The sequence below is a fragment of the Dipodomys merriami genome, unplaced genomic scaffold (genome assembly GCF_024711535.1).
Source record: "Dipodomys merriami isolate MVZ:Mamm:240054 unplaced genomic scaffold, mDipMer1.0.p SCAF_4, whole genome shotgun sequence".
In the NCBI taxonomy this organism is placed as follows: domain Eukaryota; kingdom Metazoa; phylum Chordata; class Mammalia; order Rodentia; family Heteromyidae; genus Dipodomys; species Dipodomys merriami.
Window position 1 is genome coordinate 8,196,097 of NW_027205603.1, and position 22,473 is coordinate 8,218,569.

Genomic DNA, 22,473 nt, shown 5'->3' on the forward strand with positions numbered 1-22,473 from the left:
AACCCATTGATCACCACTTACCTTTGTGGAGTGGAGCATCTTCTCTAGGGCAATGACTGACTTCATATTCCTTTAGTACTCCATCTATCTGCATTAAAAGAAACAGCTCAAGGTAAGGAAAAGATTTTAACAAGACACAGCAGAATAATCTCCCTCACTTTGAGTTAACAGGCACAGCGTTTTATTCATATTTGGAAGCTTAGTCTTTATTTTGAAAATTAAGATCTAATGAGAAATTTAACCCTTTACCTTTTTCCCTTTTGCTCACTGATGTGCTTCTAGTAGTTTTCAAAATAGTGATTTTATTACAGTCACATTATTAGAAAAGTAACTTGATGGTTCTGGGTAAGTTTCATTTCTGCCAAAGTGTACTTTTAAATATTGGTACTTTATTTTCTATTTAGAATGTGACAGAGCTTTGAAGTAGAATTAACTCACTGTTGGGGGTTTAAATACCTTTGGTTTTTATAGAATCATCTGTACTCCCTATTTCCATGACTTTTTTCTTATATTTTTTATGTCCCTCAAGAACATTTTATGTTCTGATTAATTTCTGAATTGAAGAAACACACTAAAAGAAAAATTTAATCCATGTTCTTTTTCCAGTTTCAAATATGCAAATATTTTTCTTCAGTTTTGCTGGCATTGTTTTTATTGATGTTAGTCAAAAATATACATTGTGCTAGGCATCGGTGGCTCATGCCTGTAACCCTAGCTACTCAGGAGGCTGAGATCTGAGGATCACATTCAAAGCCAGCCAGGGCAGGAAAGTCCATAAGACTCATCTCCAATTAACCACCAGAAAACCAGAAGTGGTACTGTGGCTTAAGTGGTAGAGCACTTGCCTTGAGCTACAGAGTTCAGGGACAGCGCCCAGGCCCAGAATTCAAACCCCATGACCTAGCAAAAGAGAAAAAAAAAAAATTGCACACATTTGTTGCTAGGCTGCTTTTGTATAATTTGATTCCAACTTAGCACACTAGATTTTGCAGAAAGCACAAGAAGAAAACAGACTTTAGAGAATTTCTTAAAATACATGTAAATTTGGAGGTGGTATGCTAAGGACATGACATCGAGACACAGGGCAGAATGAAGGATGTAAGGAGTTGTGTATCTGAAACTAGAAAATGTGAAATTTTTCTCTCATTGAAGAAATACATATTGAGTATTTGCTCTGAGAAGTGACCCTAGATCCACGATGTTCCCCAAGTGTAATGTGGTGCTGAGGAGGAATAATTAGGAAAATGGATTCCAGCTTGCTGAGCCATGAGAGAAATGGACTGGAGTACTAGGAGGAAACAGATGGTACTCAAGAGAGTCTGTCAAGCAACAGACCATCTTACCTTATCCCAGGAACCTTTTTATCATTAGGAATAATTATCTATGAAAAATTCCTAAAGGAAACCTATGAGGTAAAGAAAAACTATTAGGTAATTGTTTTCCAATTGCCTATTACATTTACCCAATATCCAGTAACTTTTGGGTGAATATAGAATGAAAGCTAACAAAACACACTGATATGTTTAAGACATGAAACAGACTTTCAACTATGCCTGGGTTCTAGATATTTTAATATACCTTATCTAAAAAGCATTTAGAATGAAAGCTAAGGTCATAATCTGCTTTTTAAAGGCTGACATGTACACTGGCCATCACAAGGGGACTATATGGTCACTTTTGTAACCTGAACGATACTCATCTGAGTTCAGATTTGAGGAGATAGTTATTATTGTCTTACTCTACCACATTCATAGATGTCTGAAGGTGATGTTCTATGATTTCTGTTCACTAGGAGAACATGCTGTAGACCGGCAGGGACAGACCAGTTCTTTGGTAACATGGCTGCTTTTCTCATTCTCACCAGGTACATTCAAGTAACTTGGATAACACATCCTCCGACAAAAGATAAAAGGAATATTCTCATTCACATGTTTTTATCTACAAAGTAAATACTCATTTTTTAAGTTAAAACTTTTAAAAGAGGTTTAACTTCATTTAAAAGAGGGCTATGCCAGTAGAACTGAAGTTTTCAAGGACTGGTATAGTTCTATAAGGTCACAAGAAGTATTGCTAAGAAGCCCAAATCCTGGTTATTAATCAAGCTATACAGTATCAGAAACAGAAAGCAAGAATGACCCATCACCATTTACGCAATGTCCTATTAATTTCTGACTTTAAACGTTTTTTTGTAAATTGATATAAATATCTAGCTCCTGAACACAGTTATGGGAGAGACTGTACTCGTTTCACAACACAAAAATAAAGAAGGCTATACCAATTTATAAGCAGAATCAATTAACAAAGTACTTACATCTCAATTATTGCCATGGTAAATGATAGAATTCCCATTTCCTGGATTTTTAGAAAGTTTTTAGGAACTTGGAAACAAAACATTTTTCTGTAACCACAATGAATACTAATTTTATTATTAAGACAAACAATTGTTTAAAAAGACTAATATATTGAAGACTTGGTATACTAAAAGACTTCGTAAACCAAAACAATATACCAGCTGAAAATGTTTTGGACATCCATAGGTAGCGCCTTTAAATCTAGTGCCCATACTGGAAAAAACGTTTATAAACCAAGGATACAATTTCTTAGCAAAAGCAGCCCCCACCACTGGACAGACGGACACACGGACACACACACTGGACGGACGGACGCACGCACGCACGCACGCACGCACGCACGCACGCACGCACGCACGCACGCACGCACGCACGCACGCACACACACACACACACACACACACACACACACACACACACCCTTTCTCTCTCTCTCTCTTCCCCCCCACACACCCTTTCTCTCTCTCTCTCTCTCTCTCTCTTCCCCTCCCCCCCCAGTGAAATTTCTAGAAATTTTCTTTCATTAGCAACCATTACATTTTGTTGGTCTGAAAATACTTTCACTTAAGAACAAGTAAGTATGGAATTTTCATTTCTGAGGATTCTTCTCTAATGTACTTTTACATTTTACAAATTTTGCAATGAAAAAGCCTATACAATCCTTATTTGCAAGTCGGATCATGTCCTCTGTTTTGGCATCTCTGAGGGAATCAATGTCAATGTCCTGTAATGGCACAACAGATGGATCAAATCGCTGCAGCTGTCTCAGTTGTTCTAGTGACAGGCCGGCTCCCACCATGCCTTCTCCTCCTACCTGTGGTTCCTGTTGGGAGAAAATGAATAATGGTATCAGTAAGGGGGCCAGGCACATCTAATTCAAAACACAAATTGGGGTGTTCCTATTATATCAGAAAAATACCTTTTACTTTTGTGGAATATACACAGCATTATTTGGGCAGTGGGAAAACAGGAATATGTAGTCACCTGATTATGCCCTGAGTGTGATATTACAAAAGGCCTAAACTTTGGAGTAAGAAACAAATGAATTAAAACAAATTTACACATTTTTAGCTTGTGAGCTTAAACAGCAATTTCATTTTACTCCATTTCTTCCTATGTAAAAGATAAAATTCTCACTTCTGAATCTTAAATAAAGGTGGTGGTACCCTGCCTGGTACATAGTGGTAAACAGAATGTTAAGAATATTATAAATGGGTATATTAATTAAGGATGCATCAATTAGAGGAGTATACAGAGTATACAATCAAACATTTCAAGGATTCTTATATATTACTACATTAGAAGATCTATAATCCTAGTTTAAGTCACCATTACACAGATACTTCTGTATATTAATGAAGACAGGATTTTAACATATACCATGAGATTGAAGGGGAAACATTCCATTTCTTTCTTTTTTGGGGGGGGGGTTCCGGTGGTGGGGCCTGAACTCTGGGCCTGGGCACTGTCCCTCAGCTCTTCAGCTCAAGGCTAGCACTCTACCACTTGAGCCACAGTGCCACTTCCAGCTTTTTTCTTTTTGCTTATGTGGTGCTGAAGAATCGAACCCAGGGCCTCAGGCATGCAAGGCAAGCGCTCTACCACTGAGCCACCTTCCCAGCCCCTCCATTTCTTTTATGTACAAATTCTGAAGTCTTTCTTTACAATGTAGTTGTCTTAATTTCTGAGTTTAGATGCTATTTCTGGATTAATTTATATATTCAAGTTTCCTACTAATATTGTAGGTGAGTCCAAGTTAAATGTTAAACATTTCTGAATGTGCACTTAATTACAGATTTGAACATAATCTAACAATAAACATAACTAGTACTATGTAAAACACATTAAAAGAAAGCTTTTTAAATGTTACATATTTTATGTAAGCAATAGCTCTGAACCATATTTTGTTCTTGGTCTTTTGATATCCCAGTTTTTAAGATCTGAGATAGATACTCACTTTTTCCTTATCAGAAAAATAAACAGGGTAGAGAAGAACTTTTTAAGAAACAAAGTACTAAGTAACATGTAAGATAGGTAGACACGGAATAAACACAGAGGCAGAATATATAACAAGCTCTGCCATTTTCACATAATGAAAAATGCAAAGGGGGAAACCTTGTCATGTGAACAAACTTCTCATGGGCAGTTTAAAATGTATCTAATCAGAGAAATTTGTTAAGTCTTTCAGAAGTTTTACAGATTTCTTCAAGTTGCACCCTATATGTATGACAATTCAGTTTGATTTACCAAATTAGAAAGAACAGAGTTAGTCTTACCTGGGGTTGAAGCTGAAGGCATGGATATGTTTTAAGGGCCCAGGCAACTTGCTCTTCATTTTCTGCCAGTGTTATAGTGCATGTACTATAAACCAGCACACCACCTGGTTTCAGCAGCTGAACTGCCTGAAGAAAGATATGATCAAGACCATGCATGCCTCAAGACTAAAAAAAATATCTGAAAAGACCTTTCAAGTATTTGGAGAAATAAAATAATGATTTACTCATGAGAGTGCAATTAGTTCACATTCCAGACTCGATCATTTAATTAGACCAAGACTCTAATACTACCTTTAAGTTCTATGCCTTTAGATATTATCCTTTATACTGGAAACTCACAAAACTTAGTTTTAGACCAAATTCCCTTTCTGAATCAGTTGCCTTCTTAACATTTCTACTATGACAACTGAAATGTCCAAAAAACAACACTTGTCTTTCCTCCACAACTAATGTAATAGTCTTCCTATCCTTCCAGATGCCCAAACCTTAGAATACCCTTTTACTTCTGTATCTGTCACACTCCCCTCATCCACCTGTCAGCACTACTGGCTCTGGATATTTCTCATTCCTTCTACTGCTTCTGTGGCCCAGGCCACTTTGGGTTTTTTTTGTTTTTACCTCAATTACTACAACAGTTAAATCTACCTGCTTATTTCTCAGGCCTCCCATCATCTATGGCAGTCATATTAATAGTGTTACTTCTCAGCTTTGTATCCTTTAAAGGCCCTCCTTCACAAAAAGAGTCAAAGCCAAAGTCCTTAGAGAAGACTTCAAGGCTCTACATAGATAAGTGTGCTACTCTGCCCCCTCTCAACACCTCTCTCCCTTTGCTCATTCTACTTTAGCAACTCGGGCCCCCTCAGCTCTTGGAACATGCAAGGCTTAAGCCCCCTCAGGATATTGCACCAGCTTGGGATGAGGTCCCACTGCTCTGCATTGCTTCCTCCTTCACAATCCTCTCCTTCAATGGATGTCACCATTTCAGTAATGCACTCCCAACTACCTCATGGACAATCCTAAATTGTCTAAACCAGAACTCTTAATAATCCCTTTTCTCTGCTTTAACTTACTTGATAGTACTACTGCCTTGTAATACACTAGTTATATCTCTCCCCAGTTAAAATAGAAACTCTAGGAATAAAAGCACAAAACCTTTTTGTTTTCTAGATAAGGTCTTATATAGTTCAGACTGGCTTCAACTTGTGATCCTCCTGTGCTAGGAGTGCTATACAAATTCTAAAATACAGTTATTGTTCAAGACTGACAGAAATCCTCAAATGTTCTACCTAAATTTCTGAAATATACTGGAGATTGAGTAATTTTGTTAAGTGTTATGGTCCTCCTACATTTGCATTAGAAACTATCACTTCCGATTTTTAATATTTTTGCCTCTATTATTAGACTTCCTACTCCTAGTATACTACCTAAAATGTCTCCCAAAACTTATAAAGTAATTATAGCCAGCAGCTATAATCCTAGATGCTCATGGTTCAAAGCCAGCATAAGCAGGAAAGTCCATGAGACTCTAATCTCCAATTAACCACCCAAAAACCAGAAGTAGCACTGTGACTCAAAGTGGAAAAGTGCTGGCCTTGAGCGCAAAAGCTAGTCTCTGAGTTCAAGCCCTATGATCAACAACAACAACAAAAAGTAAGTTAAGCATAAAATTATTTTTAAAAAATTAGAAACTGCACATGAACAACTTACTTTTTGAAGACAGAACACAATATTTGAAATTTATTAAATATCTTGTGAAAAAGTTCTACTGTTGCTTGTATTATTTAAAGAGTGAATTAACATAGAAGAAAGTACCTTACATTTAAAACCAGGACCAGGTATAATGGCACAGGCCTATAATTCTGATATTCAGGAGGCTGACACAGGAGGATTTCGAGTTCAAGGCCAAACTGGGCTACATAATTAGACTATCTATGTCCTACAAGACTAAAACAAAATCCCCAGATCATCTCAGTCTTATCTTTGTGTGTAATGAAATATGCATAACACAAAATTTACTATTTTATCACTTTATCTGTACAATTCAATGACAGGGATTATTATTTCTAGCAACCTTTCGTCATCTCACTCAGAAACTACTAAATATTACCTCCCTGTTCTTCTACCTTTTCCTCTGATCTAATTTTGTCTTTATTAATTTACCTATTCTAGTTACCTATTTTATGTGGATTCATAAAAACTGGATAACTGTATTTAGCATCATGTCTTCAAAGTTTATATATTGTAGCAATAATGTATTTTTTTTTCTTTTTTCTTTTTCTTTTGGCCCGGTTGTGGGGCCTGAACTCTGGGCCTGGGCGCTGTCCCTCAGCTCTTCAGCTCAAGGCTAGCGCTCTACCACTTGAGCCACAGCACCACTTCTGGCTTTTTTTTCTTTTTGCTTATGTGGTGCTGAGGAATCGAACCCAGGGCCTCAGGCATGCAAGGCAAGCGCTCTACCACTGAGCCACCTTCCCAGCCCCTAATAATGTATTCTTTTTTAAGACTGAGTATTTCATGTCTGGACATAACTATATTCTGCTTATCCACTTATTTATCAATGGATTCTTGGACTGATTCCACCTTGGGACCCCTGTGTTATAAACACTGTTATAAACCTATTATAAATGCTGCTCTCAGTGGAATATGAACATAGAACTAGCAAAGGTCAACTTTGCTCACAGCAAAAGGTAATTACTTACCACAGTAAAGAGTTTCCGCTGCAGTGGTTGATATGATGTCACTTCTTTCAAAGTCCAAGTACAAGCCATATTAGGCCTCTGTCCCATTCCACTGCAGGGTGCATCAAGGAGAATTCGGTCAAATGATTCTGGTAAGAATGGAGGTGCACCTATAAAAATAAATATAAACATTTTTCTGTAATACTTGGTATAACAGAAAAATCCTTAAGACACAAGCAATGAATAGCAATTTAAAAATCTTACCTACTAACATTCTTTTTAAAGAGATTAATTATAAGCATTTTGACACATATTGGTAAAATCTCTCTAAGAAAGATCCCAATCCATACTTTCATTACCACTAGCATACTATTTTCCAAATTCTTAATCAAAACTGGTGTTATTTAATTGGTCATATATATTATCTTCTTTTTCTATTTTTATGGTCTGGGAGATTTACCTCAGGCCTTTGCACTTGTTAGCTAGATAAGCATTCCAGCACTTAAATCATGCCCCTTTTTTGGCTTTCAGTTCATTTTTCAGAGACAGTCTTTACACTAACTTTTGCTCTGGCTGTCTTTTTTTAAAGTTTACTTTGTTATTGCAAAGATGATGATGTACAGCAGGTGATGTATGTGAGTCAAGTAACGAGTACATTTCCTTTTGTACAGTGTCTTTGTTCCCTTACTCTCTCCCAGTCCCTCCCTGCCATCTCTACCCCCAAATTGTATAATTCATTTCATCAGGGTCCAGTGAACTCCCCTGATGCACTTTTTCACCTTTTTTCCCTTGAGTTCTCTACCTGATGCCCTCTCAAATATATACACATGAACACACCATAAAGAAGAGACATCAAAAAATAAAAATTAAACAAAAATAAGTAAAAGAAAAAAAGAGATCTCATTTCCATCTTAGAGGCCGTTTTGATATATACACACATATATATTATATATTTATATATAATTTTATATAAAGAGTCACACAGGCAATGTGCCTTTGTGTTTCTCTCCTAGGAGTACTTTGGTCTCACTGCATCTAGAATCCTTTATAATTTATCATATCCCAGTGTATTTTATATCTAATTTCCACATATCAGAGAGAACATGTACCATTTATCTCTTTGAGCTTGGCTAACCTCACTTAATATGATTTGTTCTAGTTCTATCCATTTCACTGCAAATAACATTATTTTGTTCTAATAGATGTATAAAATTCCATTGTGTATAGGTACCACATTCCCCCCTACCTCCACACCACCCATCCTAGGGCTTGAACTCAGACCTGGGTGCCCTATCACTTGAGCCACAGTGCCAAATCCAATTTTTTCTGAGTGGTTTATTTAAGAGTCTCATGAGCTTTTCTACCCATGCTGGCTTTGAAACTCGATCCTCAGATCTCAGCCTTCTGAGTAGCTAGTATTACAGACATAAGCCACTTGTGGCCAGCTAGGTATCACAATTTTTAAATACACTCATCTATTGTCGGGCATTTGGGCTGTTTCCACATCTTGGCTATTGTGAATAATGCAGCAATGAACATGGATGGGCAGGTGATTTTTTTTTTTTCTTGGCCAGTCCTGGGGCTTGAACTCAGGACCTGGGCACTGACCCTGAGCTTCTTTTGCTCATAGCCACTCTATCATTTGAGCCACAGCTCCACTTTGTTTGTTTATGTGGTACTGAGGAATTGAACCCAGAGCTTCATACATGATAGGCAAGCACTCTACCACTAAGCCACATCTCAGCCCAGGTGTCCTTATCATACCCTGGCTCATGATGTTGAAGGTGGACACCCAGGAGTGGTATGGCTGGGTCATAGGGAAGATCTATGTTTAGTTTTGGGGGGAACCTCCAGACTGCTGTATTACCACCAAAAGTGCAGTAAGGTTCCTTTTCCCCCCACATACCTGCCAATGTTTGTTGTTTGAATTCACAAGGTTGGATAATCTAACTGGGGTTAAGTTAGACTTTCACAGTTGTTTTGATTTGCATTTACTTTATGACCAGGCATGTTGAGCATTTCCTCATGCGTTTCTTTGTCATAATTACACCTCTTCTTCTAAGAAGTCTCTCCTTAGCTCCCTTGCCTATTTAGATTGATTTATTAGGCTTGGGAGGGGTTAGTTTCTTGAGCTCCTTGTATGTATTGGATATTTAGGCCTTTGTCTGATGTATTGCTAGTAAAAATCTTTTCCCAGTCTCTTGGCTGTCTTTCTAGTTTAGTAATATCCTTAGCTCTGGCTAAGGATACATTCAATCCTACTACATTACAATCCTACTACACCTCTGCCTCCCAAATAGCTAGGATTATAGGCATGCACCATAAGCCACAACATGTGTTTTTTTGTGCCCACACATCCTTTATATGCTTTTTCCTTTCCAGACTTTTAGTAAGCAGAAAAACCCTTTGTACACGAAGATATTAATCTTCCCTATATTTTACAAATATTTTCCACAGTATTACATTTTAACACACCTACATTAATGTTAAATATGAACGGTTTCTTCATTGTTGAGTTCTATCTTTGCATTCATTCTTTAAAATGCTCTCCTATGATACCACGTAATGTTCATCTACATCTGCTTCTAGTTAGTTTTACAGTTTTAACTCTTGACATTAACCTCTAATCATCTGGAAATTCAAGTTTTGTAAACAAAACACAAAACCCAAGAAAGCAAAACAAATAATAACCTCAAAGCTATTTATTGATCAATTCTCTCTCCTCTGGAGTTGGAATGCTTTTATCATACTCAAAATTCTTTGTACACACCTGACTTACTTCAAGGGGTTTTGTTCTGCCCTGAAGTTGCTAGGTATTAGCCTAATTTTTTTCTGAACTATAAACTATAAATTTATCCTTGCATATTGTCTGTGATAATGCTGGGGTGTGAACTCAGCACAACAATCTTTTCTCTGTTGGCTTCAAAAACCACCAGTAGGAATAATTGGAGAGGAAAGAAGGATGGAAAACAGGAAGGATAAAACAGCACTTTCTCCTTACAGATTATTTGCTGTCTTCCTAGCAATAGCTTGTTTCCCTGTTATTAGTGCTCTACAGCCATTACCTTTAAGTATTAGTATGGACTAGACAGAGCCATCTACAAGGATACTACAACTCCCACAAGTACCCTGCTCTGAAAGTCTGCAGGATCAAGCCACAGCTAGGCAGTATGCCATTCCTGGTAGTTTCCGAGCCCAGATGCAAACAGTGTTTTGGTCATGGTGAATGACTCCTCTGTTTCTCTAGTGATAGAGGAAGGGTTGCACCCTGCAGTTGTCACCTGTAGGCTGCCACACTGCTGCCCTTTTGCTTTACAACATCTATTTATCTGGTTCCTCATATTGCTTATTTGCACTAAATTGTCCCTTGTTAGTGTAAATTTACATTAAATGCTTAATATTAGAAACTTTGCAGTTTGGGTCTTTTTGTTTTAAATCCTGTGGTCAAAAGAAGTTGTCTAAAGCAGCTGTCACTAGTTTCCTTAATGGCCAAGAAATCTATAAGCCTGCAAAATTCCTTTTTGCCTGAGGTCTGTATTAACCATGACAAGGCAGCCAGGTTCTCACTCCACTCACTCACTTGTGCACAGCCCAACCACACAAGGAAGCCCTGCAGAGGGCAGTGCAGTGCCTAACCTCACCACTCCAGATCAGCATGACTACTTTCATCAAGGATACCACCAGAGGGAACCTAGTGAATTTAGACAGGCAAATAGTCTCTTATCCAAAACTAGAAAGAGTATAGACTTCTAAGAAGTATTTATACTGTTTAAACTCGCATTTTTGTCTATTAAATGCTTTTTTGCTGGGCACTTGTGGCTCAAGCCTAAGCACGACACCAGAGGATCACAGAAGCCAATCCAGGCAGAAAAGTCTATAGAGCTCTTAAATCTCCAATTAACTAACAAAAAGCCAGAAATGGAGATGTGGCTCAAATAGTAGAGCATCAGCCTTAAGTGAAAAAGCACAAGGCCCTGAGTGCAAGCCCCAGGAACGAACACACACACACACGCACGCACGCACGCACGCACGCACGCACGCACGCACGCACGCACGCACGCACGCACGCACGCACGCACGCACACGCACACCACAGCTTTTCCACAAAATATATACTCTTGCAACTACTTCAGGGAGGTGTGTAATTTAGTAGTAACTATTTTGAAATGTCTTCTGAATACATCGCCTAGGAATAGTGATAACCTATGGCTTTGGAGCTCTGACACACTCCTTTCTATTTGAAGTTGAGAGATAAGTTTAACTCATCTGGCCCAGCCCAGAACAGTCTCTCCTATCTCCTAAAGCTCCAGGTCAGAGAATGCAAGGAATGTGGTGGCTTGGTAGCAGGTGTAGTGTTGTAAGCTTTTCTCATATGGCCTATCTCCATTCTGCACACAGGCTGTCTTCCACGTAAGAGCAGCTCTCTCTCTCTCCCTTCACTCAGACCCTATGGCAGGTGGAAAGTTGTACCCTAAGCAGAGCAGGCTGAACTAAAACCGATTTGCTCAAGCATCAAGTCACTCATGGTGAAGAGGTTCAAAACTAGGGGAGGTGGGTCAAAACTCCCACAGGCTGCTGCTATCCAGTCCCATGGGGCTCCTGAGTCAATAATGTTACTCTTAGAGAAACAGGCCACTGTATTGCCCCCAGCTCTGGAGCAGATGATCAGAGCTTTATCCAAGGAGAAAACAGAATGAACAGTTCTGAAAACCTCTCTAAATGAACTGACCTTACTGGAAAGTTTAAAACTCAAGACACTCTTGAAAATGAAAGAGAGCAGAAAGCAATTAACAGGAGGCCAAGAGCTCCAAGAGAGCAACAGCTAACCAACACACAAGGCAGCAAACTACCAAAGAATCAAGGAATGAGTGATGTAATGAGAAGAGCCTTAGGAAGGGGGGGGGGGGCGGGAACTGGGAAGAGGCTTATATAGCCTCAGGTGCTAGCCTCAAGGATTACCAATACAAAGGGATCCAAAGTCTTTGGATCAGATAGGAGATCAAATTATACCCCACAGCATTGTTAAAAACAAAACAAAACAAAGAAAGATCAATTAACCTACAGTTAGCAGAGTGTAAGTTTGTGATATCAACTGAAACACAAAGATTAGAGAAAGAGACCTAGAGAGCTCTGCTGTACACAAGCCCAAGGCTTTGAAGGAATAACAGCAGAAATGGTCAGAAGTTGAAATGTACCTCACTAAAATTTTAAACAAAAGTTTGGATGGGGGTGAATTAATACCAATATGTGTTACAACTTGTCATTTTAAATGTCTAGTTTTCAAAACATATTGAGAAATGCAAAAAAAAAAAACAACCAGAAACATGGTGTCAGAAGCAATCATATAAACAAAAAATGGTCTAGATGACAAATTATAGACAATTTTAAAGTATCCAATAAAAATATGCTTAAAAATTGAGGTAAAGGAAATCACTTAAAAATCAAAAGGAGATATGATGACAATGTCTCATGAACACAAATTATGTTTTAAAAGAAAACTGAGAAATTGAAAGAGTAATAATGTGAGGGAAAATCTACTAGAAAACCCAGCCAGAGGTAAGCTAAAATTTAAAAATGAAACTGCTTATAAAGATAGATGAGCACAGATGATAAAATCTGAAGACCTGAGTGTAAAAGAAAAATGACAAGTCCCAGAGAAATGTGTGACGCCATTCAGTCAGGCCAGCACTCACTGACCTAGCCACCAAAGTAGAACCTGCACAGTCAGCTTCCAGGCAGAACCCTAAGGAGCTGGGCTCCAGGCAGCCCCCACAGCCCTGTGCTTGTACCTACCACTCTAGGTAAAGGTCAGACATCTATTTTCTTAGGTGCTCCACAAACCCAAGATCCATTCTGTCCTAGCCACAAGCCTATTACTAAAGGACCCAAGGATGAAATCCATTTCAGCAGATCTAGGGTCCAGGCCTACCTCCTGGTGAAAGACTGCCCCTTTAGAGTGAGGCTCCAAGACAATCAACTCAGATTCAAGCTCCACACCTGCTGCTACAGACTAAGAGTAAATTCTTGACCCATTGCCAGGAAAATCCCAGCAGACTCAAGCTCTAAGTCCATTCCACTGGATTCAGACATCAGAACTCTCTCAGGACCAGGCTGTAGTCTGCAGACTAAGCTAACGATACACTTTAGTATTGCAGTCAGCTCCTACAGACCCATGCTAAACAAAGTGGGGTGGTGGGAGTTGGGGTTGTGGGGTGTGTGTGTGTGTGTGTGTGTGTGTGTGCCTACTACTGCAGACCCAATCGAAAGGTCCACTCCAGAGGAACCAGACTTCCTCAGGGACCCAAGCTCCAGGCCTGCCTACCCAAAGTATTAGACAACACTGTCCAACAATTCGAACAAGATGGTTCATAGATCATATCACATGGGTTTCCCAGATTTGCTACATGAATTGACTGTGAAGGACTTCCTTGATAAAGCCAATCTGCAAAGACTAGTAAGTACTTATATCTTCAAATATACAACCGCCAGTGCATAGCAATGACAACAACTAGAAGCCATCCTAGCTACTCAGGAGGCTTAAATCTAAGGATTATGGTTCAAAGCCAGCCAGGACAGCAAAGTCTATGAGATTCTGAACTCCAACTCATCTGTGGCTCAAGTGGTAGAGCCACTAGCCTTATACACAAAAGCTGAGGGCCACTGCCCAGGCCCTAAGTTCAAGACCCCAGGTCCAGCACAATTTTAAAAAAGAAAAACTAGAGAAACATGGCACAAAGAAACAAAAATAAGCCATTATAACCTGCCCTTAAGAAATGAAGATGTATGAACTGCCTGGCAAAGAATTTAAATTGTTTTAAGGAAATTCAGTGAATTAAAAGAGAATTAGAGAAACAATTTAATGAAACAAGGAAAATAATGATTTTCTTTTGGTTTCAGTAGAAATTTTGGACATGAAAAAAAGAAAGAAAAATTATAGCATGTCACCTTTCAAGCAAAAGACTGAATATTTGGCCTCAAACAATTATTGGAAATGTACAGTTGGCAGGTGTGGTGGTCATGGGTACATGCGCTGGAGAGGCTTATGCATGCTCAGCTCTCTGAGTTCCAGGAATTGAAAACTAGTCTGAGCAATATAAAACCCCCCAACAAAACAACAACAAAGAAAGAATGAAGGAAGGAAGGAAGGAAAAAAGAAAAAGAAAGAAAGGAAAAAAGAAAGAGAAACAAAGGCTATACAGTTAGAGAAAGGAAAAAAAAAAGAAGAGGAACCAAGGAAGTTTACAGGACATATGGGAAAACTTCAAAGGACTACATTTTCCAATTTTAAAACTTCAAGAAGGAAAAGAGAAAAAAATACCACAAAATAAAATTTAAATATAATGATACAGCTAGGTGCTGGTGGTTCATATGTGTAATCCTAGCTACTTAGGAGGCTGAGATCTTAGCCAGGTTCAAAATCAGCCTGGGAAGAAAAGTCCCTGACTCTTCTCTCCAATAAATTACCAAAAGAGCTGGAAATGGAGCTGTGGCTTAAATGGTAAAGCACTACTCTTGAGCAAAACAAGTTCAAGGTCAGTGCCCAGGCTCTGAGTTCAAGCCCCAGGATTGGCAATAACAACAACAGCTATGATAATAATGATAATAATAAAAATAAAACATCCCAAATCTAGGAAAAAAAACATTCAGGTACAACATTAAAAATCTTTAAGTGTTAGATTCAACCCAAAGACATAATAGCAAAAATAAAAGACAGAGCATTCTGAACTAGAGAAAAGAATCGTATCACATAACCCTGGCTCCAAGAAGGCTAACAGGCTTCTCCCCTTCCCCTGGAACCTTATCTTCCAGAAAAGACTGATGATATAATCAAAGGCTGAACAACAAAAAATAAAGCATAAAGCTGACAGCTTATAACCGACCAGAGATACTTTATAAGAATGCTAAAAATGGGGCTGGGAAGGTGGCTCAGTGGTAGAGCGCTTGCCTTGCATGCATGAGGCCATGGGTTCGATTCCTCAGCACCACATAAGCAAAAAGAAAAAAGCCAGAAGTGGCACTGTGGCTCAAGTGGTAGAGCGCTAGCCTTGAGCTGAAGAGCTGAGGGACAGCGCCCAGGACCCAGAGTTCAGGCCCCACGACCAGACCAAAAAAAAAAAAAAGAATGCTAAATAAAAGTGTTAGGTCTGCCAGGAGAACAGCCCCTTCCTCTTCACTGGCCAGAAACCAGTAATCACCTGACTGTAAGATAGCAAAGGACCCCAGACTCTCAGGTCATTTCCACTTCAGCTGAGGTCATTTCCTGAACCACCCTGGTCACGCCTTCCTCAGACAATGAGAGGTTCCCGCAGACTCTGAGATCACTTCTACATCTGCTGGGGTCCTGCCTCCAGCCTTTTCCTATACAATCCAGCTCAATGGGAGTCCCTGCCTCCCTCCCTTCCTCTCTCTTTCTCTTTCCCCCTCCCTCCTTTCTCTCTTACTCTCTCCTCCCCCCCTTCCTCTTACTCATTTCCTTTCCCTCTGTCTCCATGGGCCTCCATCTCTTTCAGGCCAGCAGTTTGCTCTGCCCCCCCCCCCCCATAAAATCTTTTCTGCCAGAACCGTGTAGCAGGTTTCCTCCTTACAAAAAGGAGTTTTCAGGAAGGGGAAAAAATATGCTAAGTAACACAAAAACATACAAGCATAAGGCCCATCAATAAATGTATGTACATAGTCAGATACAAAATGTTCTACTATTATATATAATAATGGTGTGGAAATAGCACCTTCAATTTGAAGGTTAAATGACAATACTATTGGTAATAGTAGTTACCATATTTAGCTAAATGACATATAAGACAAAAACTATGCCAATACAAACAAACCAAGAGGAGGAGATCTTGAGTTTTTAATGCAGTTTATCTAACAGCTTAAACGTGTTGTTAAATGTTTGTGCAAGCTCAATGATAACCAAAATCGAAAAGAGATTTTAAAAACAGTAAATGTCCACCACTAGAGACAGACACCTGATTACAAAGACAGGAGTACTATCTTGCACACTAACAGACATTAAAATAAGTGAATAATTCAAGCACCAAAAGACAGCAAAAGCAAAGATCTGTAATAGAATAGTCAAAAATACCCAACTATGCTGCCTTCAAACACTCCTTCACCTTTAAGGAAATATTCCATGCAAATGAAAACCAAAAGAAAGCAAGGGATTACACATATATTAAATAAAACTGCCTTTTAGCCAGAGAAACTATAAAAAAAGAGAGGTTATATAATATTAAAGGGGGTCAAATCATCAAGATTTAGCTACTGAAATTACACATAGAACGTAGCAAACTTGTAAGAAAAAAGCATTAGAAAAAAGTCAATATCCTTTCATTACTAAAAACTCAACAAATTAGGTAAAGAATATACCTTAATACAATAAAGGCAATGAAAAGTTATGTTTTTTTCTCTGAGATCAATAGCAAAACAATGATGCCCACTCAGCATTTCCTTACAAGAGGGTAAAATTATAGATGGAATAAGTAGGCAACAAAAAGAAGTAAACTGCACCTAGCAGGAAAAGAAGTAAAATTAACTGTTTGCTAATGACATAATCTTATATCTGAAAAACCGACAAGGCACCACCAAAAAACTATTAGACTGATAAAACAAAGACAGCTACAGGATATAAAGTCAATGTGCAACATTCAATAATGTTTTCATATATTAAAAACATTTTCCAAGTTGGGCACCTGTGGTTTATGCCCATAAATCCCACTCAGGAGGCTGACGATCTGAGAATCATGGCTCAAAGGCAGCTCAGGAAGGAAATTTTATGACTCTTATTAACCACCAAAAAGCTGAAAGTAGAGCTGTGGCTCAAGTAGTAGAGTGCTAGCCTTGAGCAACAAAGCTCAAGGAGAGGTCAGGCCCTGAGTTCAAGCACCAGGACCAGCACAAAAATAAAACAACAGAAAAACACTTCCAATTTTTTTGAGACAGAGCCTTGTTAATATAGCCAATCCCCCTGCCTCTGTCTCCCAAGTGCAGGGATTACAAGACTGTACCACCATACCTGTCTCTCAATGTAAAAATAGGAAAAAAAATCCTAAAGTTATTATAGAACACAGAAATCAATAAATAGCCAAAATCTACCTTATGCAAGAATAATAAAGCTGGAGCATCACATATTTCAAAATATATTACAAAGCTACTAATCAAAACATGATATTGGCATAAAAGCAGACAACTTGACCAATGGAACAGAAAGGAGTCCAAAAACAAATCCATTCACAGCTGAGTACTGGTGGCTCATGCCTGTAATCCTAGCTACCCAGGAGGCTGAGATCTGAGGATCCAGGTTCAAAGCCAGCTCAGGCAGATACATCCAAGAAACTCTTATCTCCAGTAAACCACTCAGAAAACCGGAAGTGGCACTCTGGCTCAAGTGGTAGAGTACGAGCCTTGAGCTGAAGAGCTCAGGGATAGCACCCAGGCCCAGAGTTCAAGACCCAGGACCAACCAAAAAAAAAAATCCATTCTCTTAAATATAAGTGATTTTCAAAAAGGTGTCAAGAATGAACAATGGGGAAAGGACAGTGTATCCAATAAATAGCACTAGATAAACTGAATATCCATATATAGAAAATGAAATATCATCCATATTTCACACCATATACAAAAGTAAACTCAAAATGGATTAAAGAGCTCAAAAATTTTAAATCCAACAAGAGGAGAGAAGTTTAAAACATTGGCTTGGGATATTATTTTTTACATATCACTCTAAAAGTATAAGCAACAAAAGCAAAAATAGATAAATGTGATTATAACAAACTAAAAAGCTTTTGAAAAGCCCAGGAAACAAAGAGAAAAGAAAATTACACAAAGGAAGACAATATTCACAAGCCATACATCTCATGAGGATTAATATCTAAAAACATAGGAGCTCAAACAAATCAATGGTAAGAAAACAAATTAAAACATGCCCAAAGGGCTTGAACTAGCACTTTTTCAAAAGAAGGAATGGCCAGCAGGTACATGGTGAGAAAAAAGGCTTTACATCATTAGTTATTCGGAAACTCAAAGCAATGATAGGACATAGGGCTGGGTATGTGGCTTAATGGTAAAGAACTTGCCTAGCATGCATGAAGTACTGGGTTTGATTTCTCAGTGTCACATAAACAGAAAAGCCAGAAATGGTGCTGTGGCTCATGTGGTAAAGTGCCAAAGTTCAGCGTCAGTGCCCAAGCCCTGAGTTCAAGCCCCAGGACTACCAAAAAAAAACAACAAAAAAAAACCTAGGACATAAAACCTGATACCTGTTAGGATGGCTATTATCAAAACACCAAAAGAAAACTTAATGAGAGCATTGAAAAGGAATGCTCTTGGTAATAATGTACATTAGGATAGAGGTTATGGAAAATGGTAGAGCTTTTCAACAAAGAATGAAACTATCACAAGGGGATTCAGCAATTTCACTAGTGTGGATATTTGCAAAGGAAGTATAATTGATATGTTGAAGAGATTGCGCACTCTCATGTTCATTACACTACTCACTATAGACATGTTACAGAATCATGTATCCATCGGCCATCAATAAAACAAAATGTTGGTCAGCTTTAAAACAAAAAGAAACATGTTACTTGCAAATGCATGAGTGAACTTGAAAGACCTTATACTAAGTGAAATAAGCCAAGAGCCAAAAAAGACCAATATTTCATATCACTTATATTTAGAATCTAACCAATTATAATAGTGGTTACCAGAGAGGAGGTATGGAAGGGAAAGAAGCAACTGGAGATATTGTTCAAAAAGAAATTTCAGGTTGAATGCCAGCTGCACTCCTAGTACTTGAGAGGATGAGACAGGACCCTCATGGTCTGAGGCCAGCCAGCCCAGGCAGATGCTTTTGAGTCTCCACCTCAATGAAAGAAATTGAATGCCATGGCACTCAACTGTTATCCTAGCTACATGGGAGGCTGAGATCAGGATGACTGAGCTCCAGACTAAACTGGAAAGAAAAGTCCATGAGACTCCATTTCAATGGAAGAAAGTGGGTACAGTGATCTGTCATCTCAGCGAAGAAGATGACAATCCAGGCACATGCTTAGGCTGGAAATGAGACACTATCTCCAAAACAACCAGTATTAAAAATGGGTGAAGGCATGGCTCAACTGGTAGAGCACCTGCCTACCAACCACAAGCCCCCAAGTTCAAATCCAAGTACTACTAAAAGAAATATAAGCTGGGCGCCAATGGCTCATGCCTGTAATCCTAGCTACTCAGGAGGATGAGATTTGAGGATCGAGGTTCAAAGTCAGCCCGGGCAAGAAAGTCCGTGAGACTCTTAACTCCAATAAACCACTAGAAAACCAAAAGTGGCCCTGTGGCTCAAGCGGAAGAGCGCAGGGACAGCACCCAAGCCCAGAGTTCAAGCCCCATGACAGACAAAAAAAAAGAAAAAAGAAATATATATACAGTCAGCTAGACAAAAAGTGTGAAGTGTTTGAGATCTATTACACAGATGAATGAAGTTAGTAATGATGTACGTTATGTTTCAAAATTACTGAATGTAAATTCAAATGTTTTATCACACAAAACAAATGGCGGATGTTAATTAGCTTGTGTTGATCAGTCTACATGTATATTTAAACCAAAACATTCCACATGAATATGTGCTATTAACTTTTCAATTAAAAATAAAACAAAACAAAATTTAGACCAAGATGGCAACAGGGCAGCAGGGAAACGCCACAGCTCTCCCCAACTAAAAAGAGAGTTCGAGTTCCAACGCTTAATCTCCCCAAGAGATCGACAACAACAAAAAGACGAACACTCAGAGAAAAACAGGAGGTGGAAAATAACAAAAAAGAAAGAGAGAAAAGAAGAATTTCAGAACAGAGAAAAGACCCCTCCCCCAACCTTCACTTGGCACCATGCCAAGCCAAGGCCAGCCGGCCCAGCGGGGGCTGCCGGAGTCCCAGAGACACAGGGGGCTGCCTGCAGATCACCCACAAAGAAGCTGCTTGAGGTACTGGTTTGCAGACCCTCTGATCACCACAAACAGAGAAACCTACCAGCCGGGAGTCTCCAAGAAGATCCGACCTCCACCCCTCACTCTCCACCCAAGCAGAGAGGCTCCATCCCGCCAAAGTCGCCCAGCACCAGCAGCACAACAAAGGGAGCTGCCTGCAGATCACCCACGCAGAAGGCGCCTGAGGCACTAGTGTCAGACCCGCCGATTGTGATGACCGGGTGAGGGCTGCTGGGGTCCCAGAGACACCTGCAGACCACCCGCACAGAAGCCGCCTGAGGTACTGGTGTCAGACCTGCAGAGCGCTACGACCCGGCAGGGTCGCCGGGGTCCCAGAGACACAGGGGGCTGCCTGCAGATCACCCGCACAGAAGCCGCCTGAGGCACCAGACCCGCCCGATTGCGATGACCGGGCGGGGCTGCCTGGGTCCCAGAGGCACAGGGGGCTGCCTGCAGATAACTCGTGCAGAAGCCGCCTGAGCGGGGACACTGTGGACCCGACACCTTCGACAGAGGCAGAGACAGAAAAGAATCACACAGAGCCACCACCGCCCAGCCCAGCCCAGCCAGTAACCACCCCAACTGAACTCAGATTGCAACAGCAACTGACGACCTACACCACACAGAAACAACTAGCTCCAGGGTGAGTATCCTACAGGGGACAGTGTATCCCTCAAGGGAGACCAGAGCTGGAGGGAATCCCCAGACCCTGACCCAGACTCCCTACCCCAACACCCGGACCACAGGACCCACTAAAACTGGGAACTGTTCAAGAGCTCCACCAGCCCGTGGAGCACACTCCGCTGGCCAGGCTAGAGCAAGAGCGCCCCTGGAAGTGAGCTTAAACGCCCAAGCCAGGAACAGCGCCCCTGGGTCAAGACAACCAACAGTAGAAGAAATTTGAACTGTGTACCCCAGGCTGCATAACCTAGGTGGTATACACAGCAGCACAGGCCCAACCGGCATGCTCCAGGCAGGGGCCGGAACCATGCCTGGGGATCCAGCGTCTGAACAACACAACCAACTCCTTCCAACTGAAGTCAAAAGCTGAGCGTACGCCTCAGCAGAGGGGAGAAAAACAGTGAACTGCACCCCCTGGGAAGCACGCCTGTGACAACAAAAGACCTGGAGGCTCAGGACAAGAGAAGCCCAAACCCCACCAAAACCCCACCCATATACTCTAGGATGGAAATTGGGCAACACAGGCCGCCAGCACCTGATAGTAGGCAGGAGCTCAGGCTGGTAAGGTGGCTCGGCAGTAGAGTGATAGTCTTGGATGCATGAGGCCCTGGATGTGATTCCTCAGCATCACAAAAGCAAATAGGGTCAGAGGTGGTGCTGTGGCTCAAATGGTAGGGTGCCAGCCTTGAGCTGAAGAGCTGAGGGACAACACCCAAACCTAGAGTTCAAGCCCACAACCAGCCCAAAACAAACAAACAAAAAAACATCAGGAGCCCATAGCAGACTCCAGCATCTGGGAGAGTGCATCCAGAGCATCTGATCTTGCCAAGAGCACCCGTAGGAGCAAACACGAGCAGTCTAGGCTGCTCAACCCTTCCAAAGGCGGGAATTGCCAGTGATCTACAGCAGAGAGCCAAGAATCCTAAGTAGGTCAGACCAGCAGCTGGAGGTAGGCTCCCAACAGAACCTAGATCAGGCACAGACTCTCTCTACCAATACAGAATCAGCAACCAAGCAAAGACAGACATTCCAAAACAAAATTGAAGATTAGTCTCCTGAACCCCCATGCGAAAATCACAGAGAAAAATTACAAGGTTTACCACCACCCAGGATAGCAAGCTATCCTCAATAGCCAGCAGCCACACAGGGGAGAGCCCCAGTGGGAGCAAAGCAGGAATGGAAGACAAAGGCTACATCCAAGGGTTGCTGGAGGCAATGACTCAAGAAATAAAGCGAGAAATAGATCAGAAATTGAAAGAGCACAAGGATGAACTATCAAAAGAGATACAGGATATCAAACAAGAGATGCATGCAAAAATAGAAGCTGCACAAACCTCAGTAAGAAGTGAGATAAATGCCAAATTAGAGGTAATATATACTGATCTCACCTCATTCAGAGGTGAGATCAGTACTTTGAGAACCAACATCGAATCCATAAAGGAATCCATTTCCTCCATGCAAACCACAATAGAAGCCATGGTCAACAGAGTGAATGAAATGGAAGGTAGAGTGTCAGA

General features: G+C 40.3%; 1 protein-coding gene across 3 annotated transcripts in view; it reads right to left on the reverse strand.

Annotated features, from left to right (window-relative positions):
- Nucleotides 1-797: 797 nt before the first annotated feature.
- The window catches only part of Nsun6 (NOP2/Sun RNA methyltransferase 6), a 50,253-nt gene continuing 28,577 nt past the window's right edge, over nucleotides 798-22,473 (reverse strand). The window contains exons 8-12 of one of the 3 annotated variants that reach the window (XR_011365600.1): nucleotides 7,327-7,475; nucleotides 4,628-4,753; nucleotides 1,744-3,174; nucleotides 1,344-1,405; nucleotides 798-900 (exon numbers count right to left, since the gene is read on the reverse strand). Coding sequence is in view for 1 of the 3 variants with exons in the window: in XM_069990468.1 (XP_069846569.1) it covers nucleotides 2,941-3,174; nucleotides 4,628-4,753; nucleotides 7,327-7,475 (509 nt within the window). In the remaining 2 variants the exon portion in view is untranslated. Of the gene's footprint in view, nucleotides 901-1,343; nucleotides 1,406-1,566; nucleotides 3,175-4,627; nucleotides 4,754-7,326; nucleotides 7,476-22,473 lie in introns of those variants that run through there. The other 2 variants (XR_011365599.1, XM_069990468.1) reach the window with 2 other exon arrangements.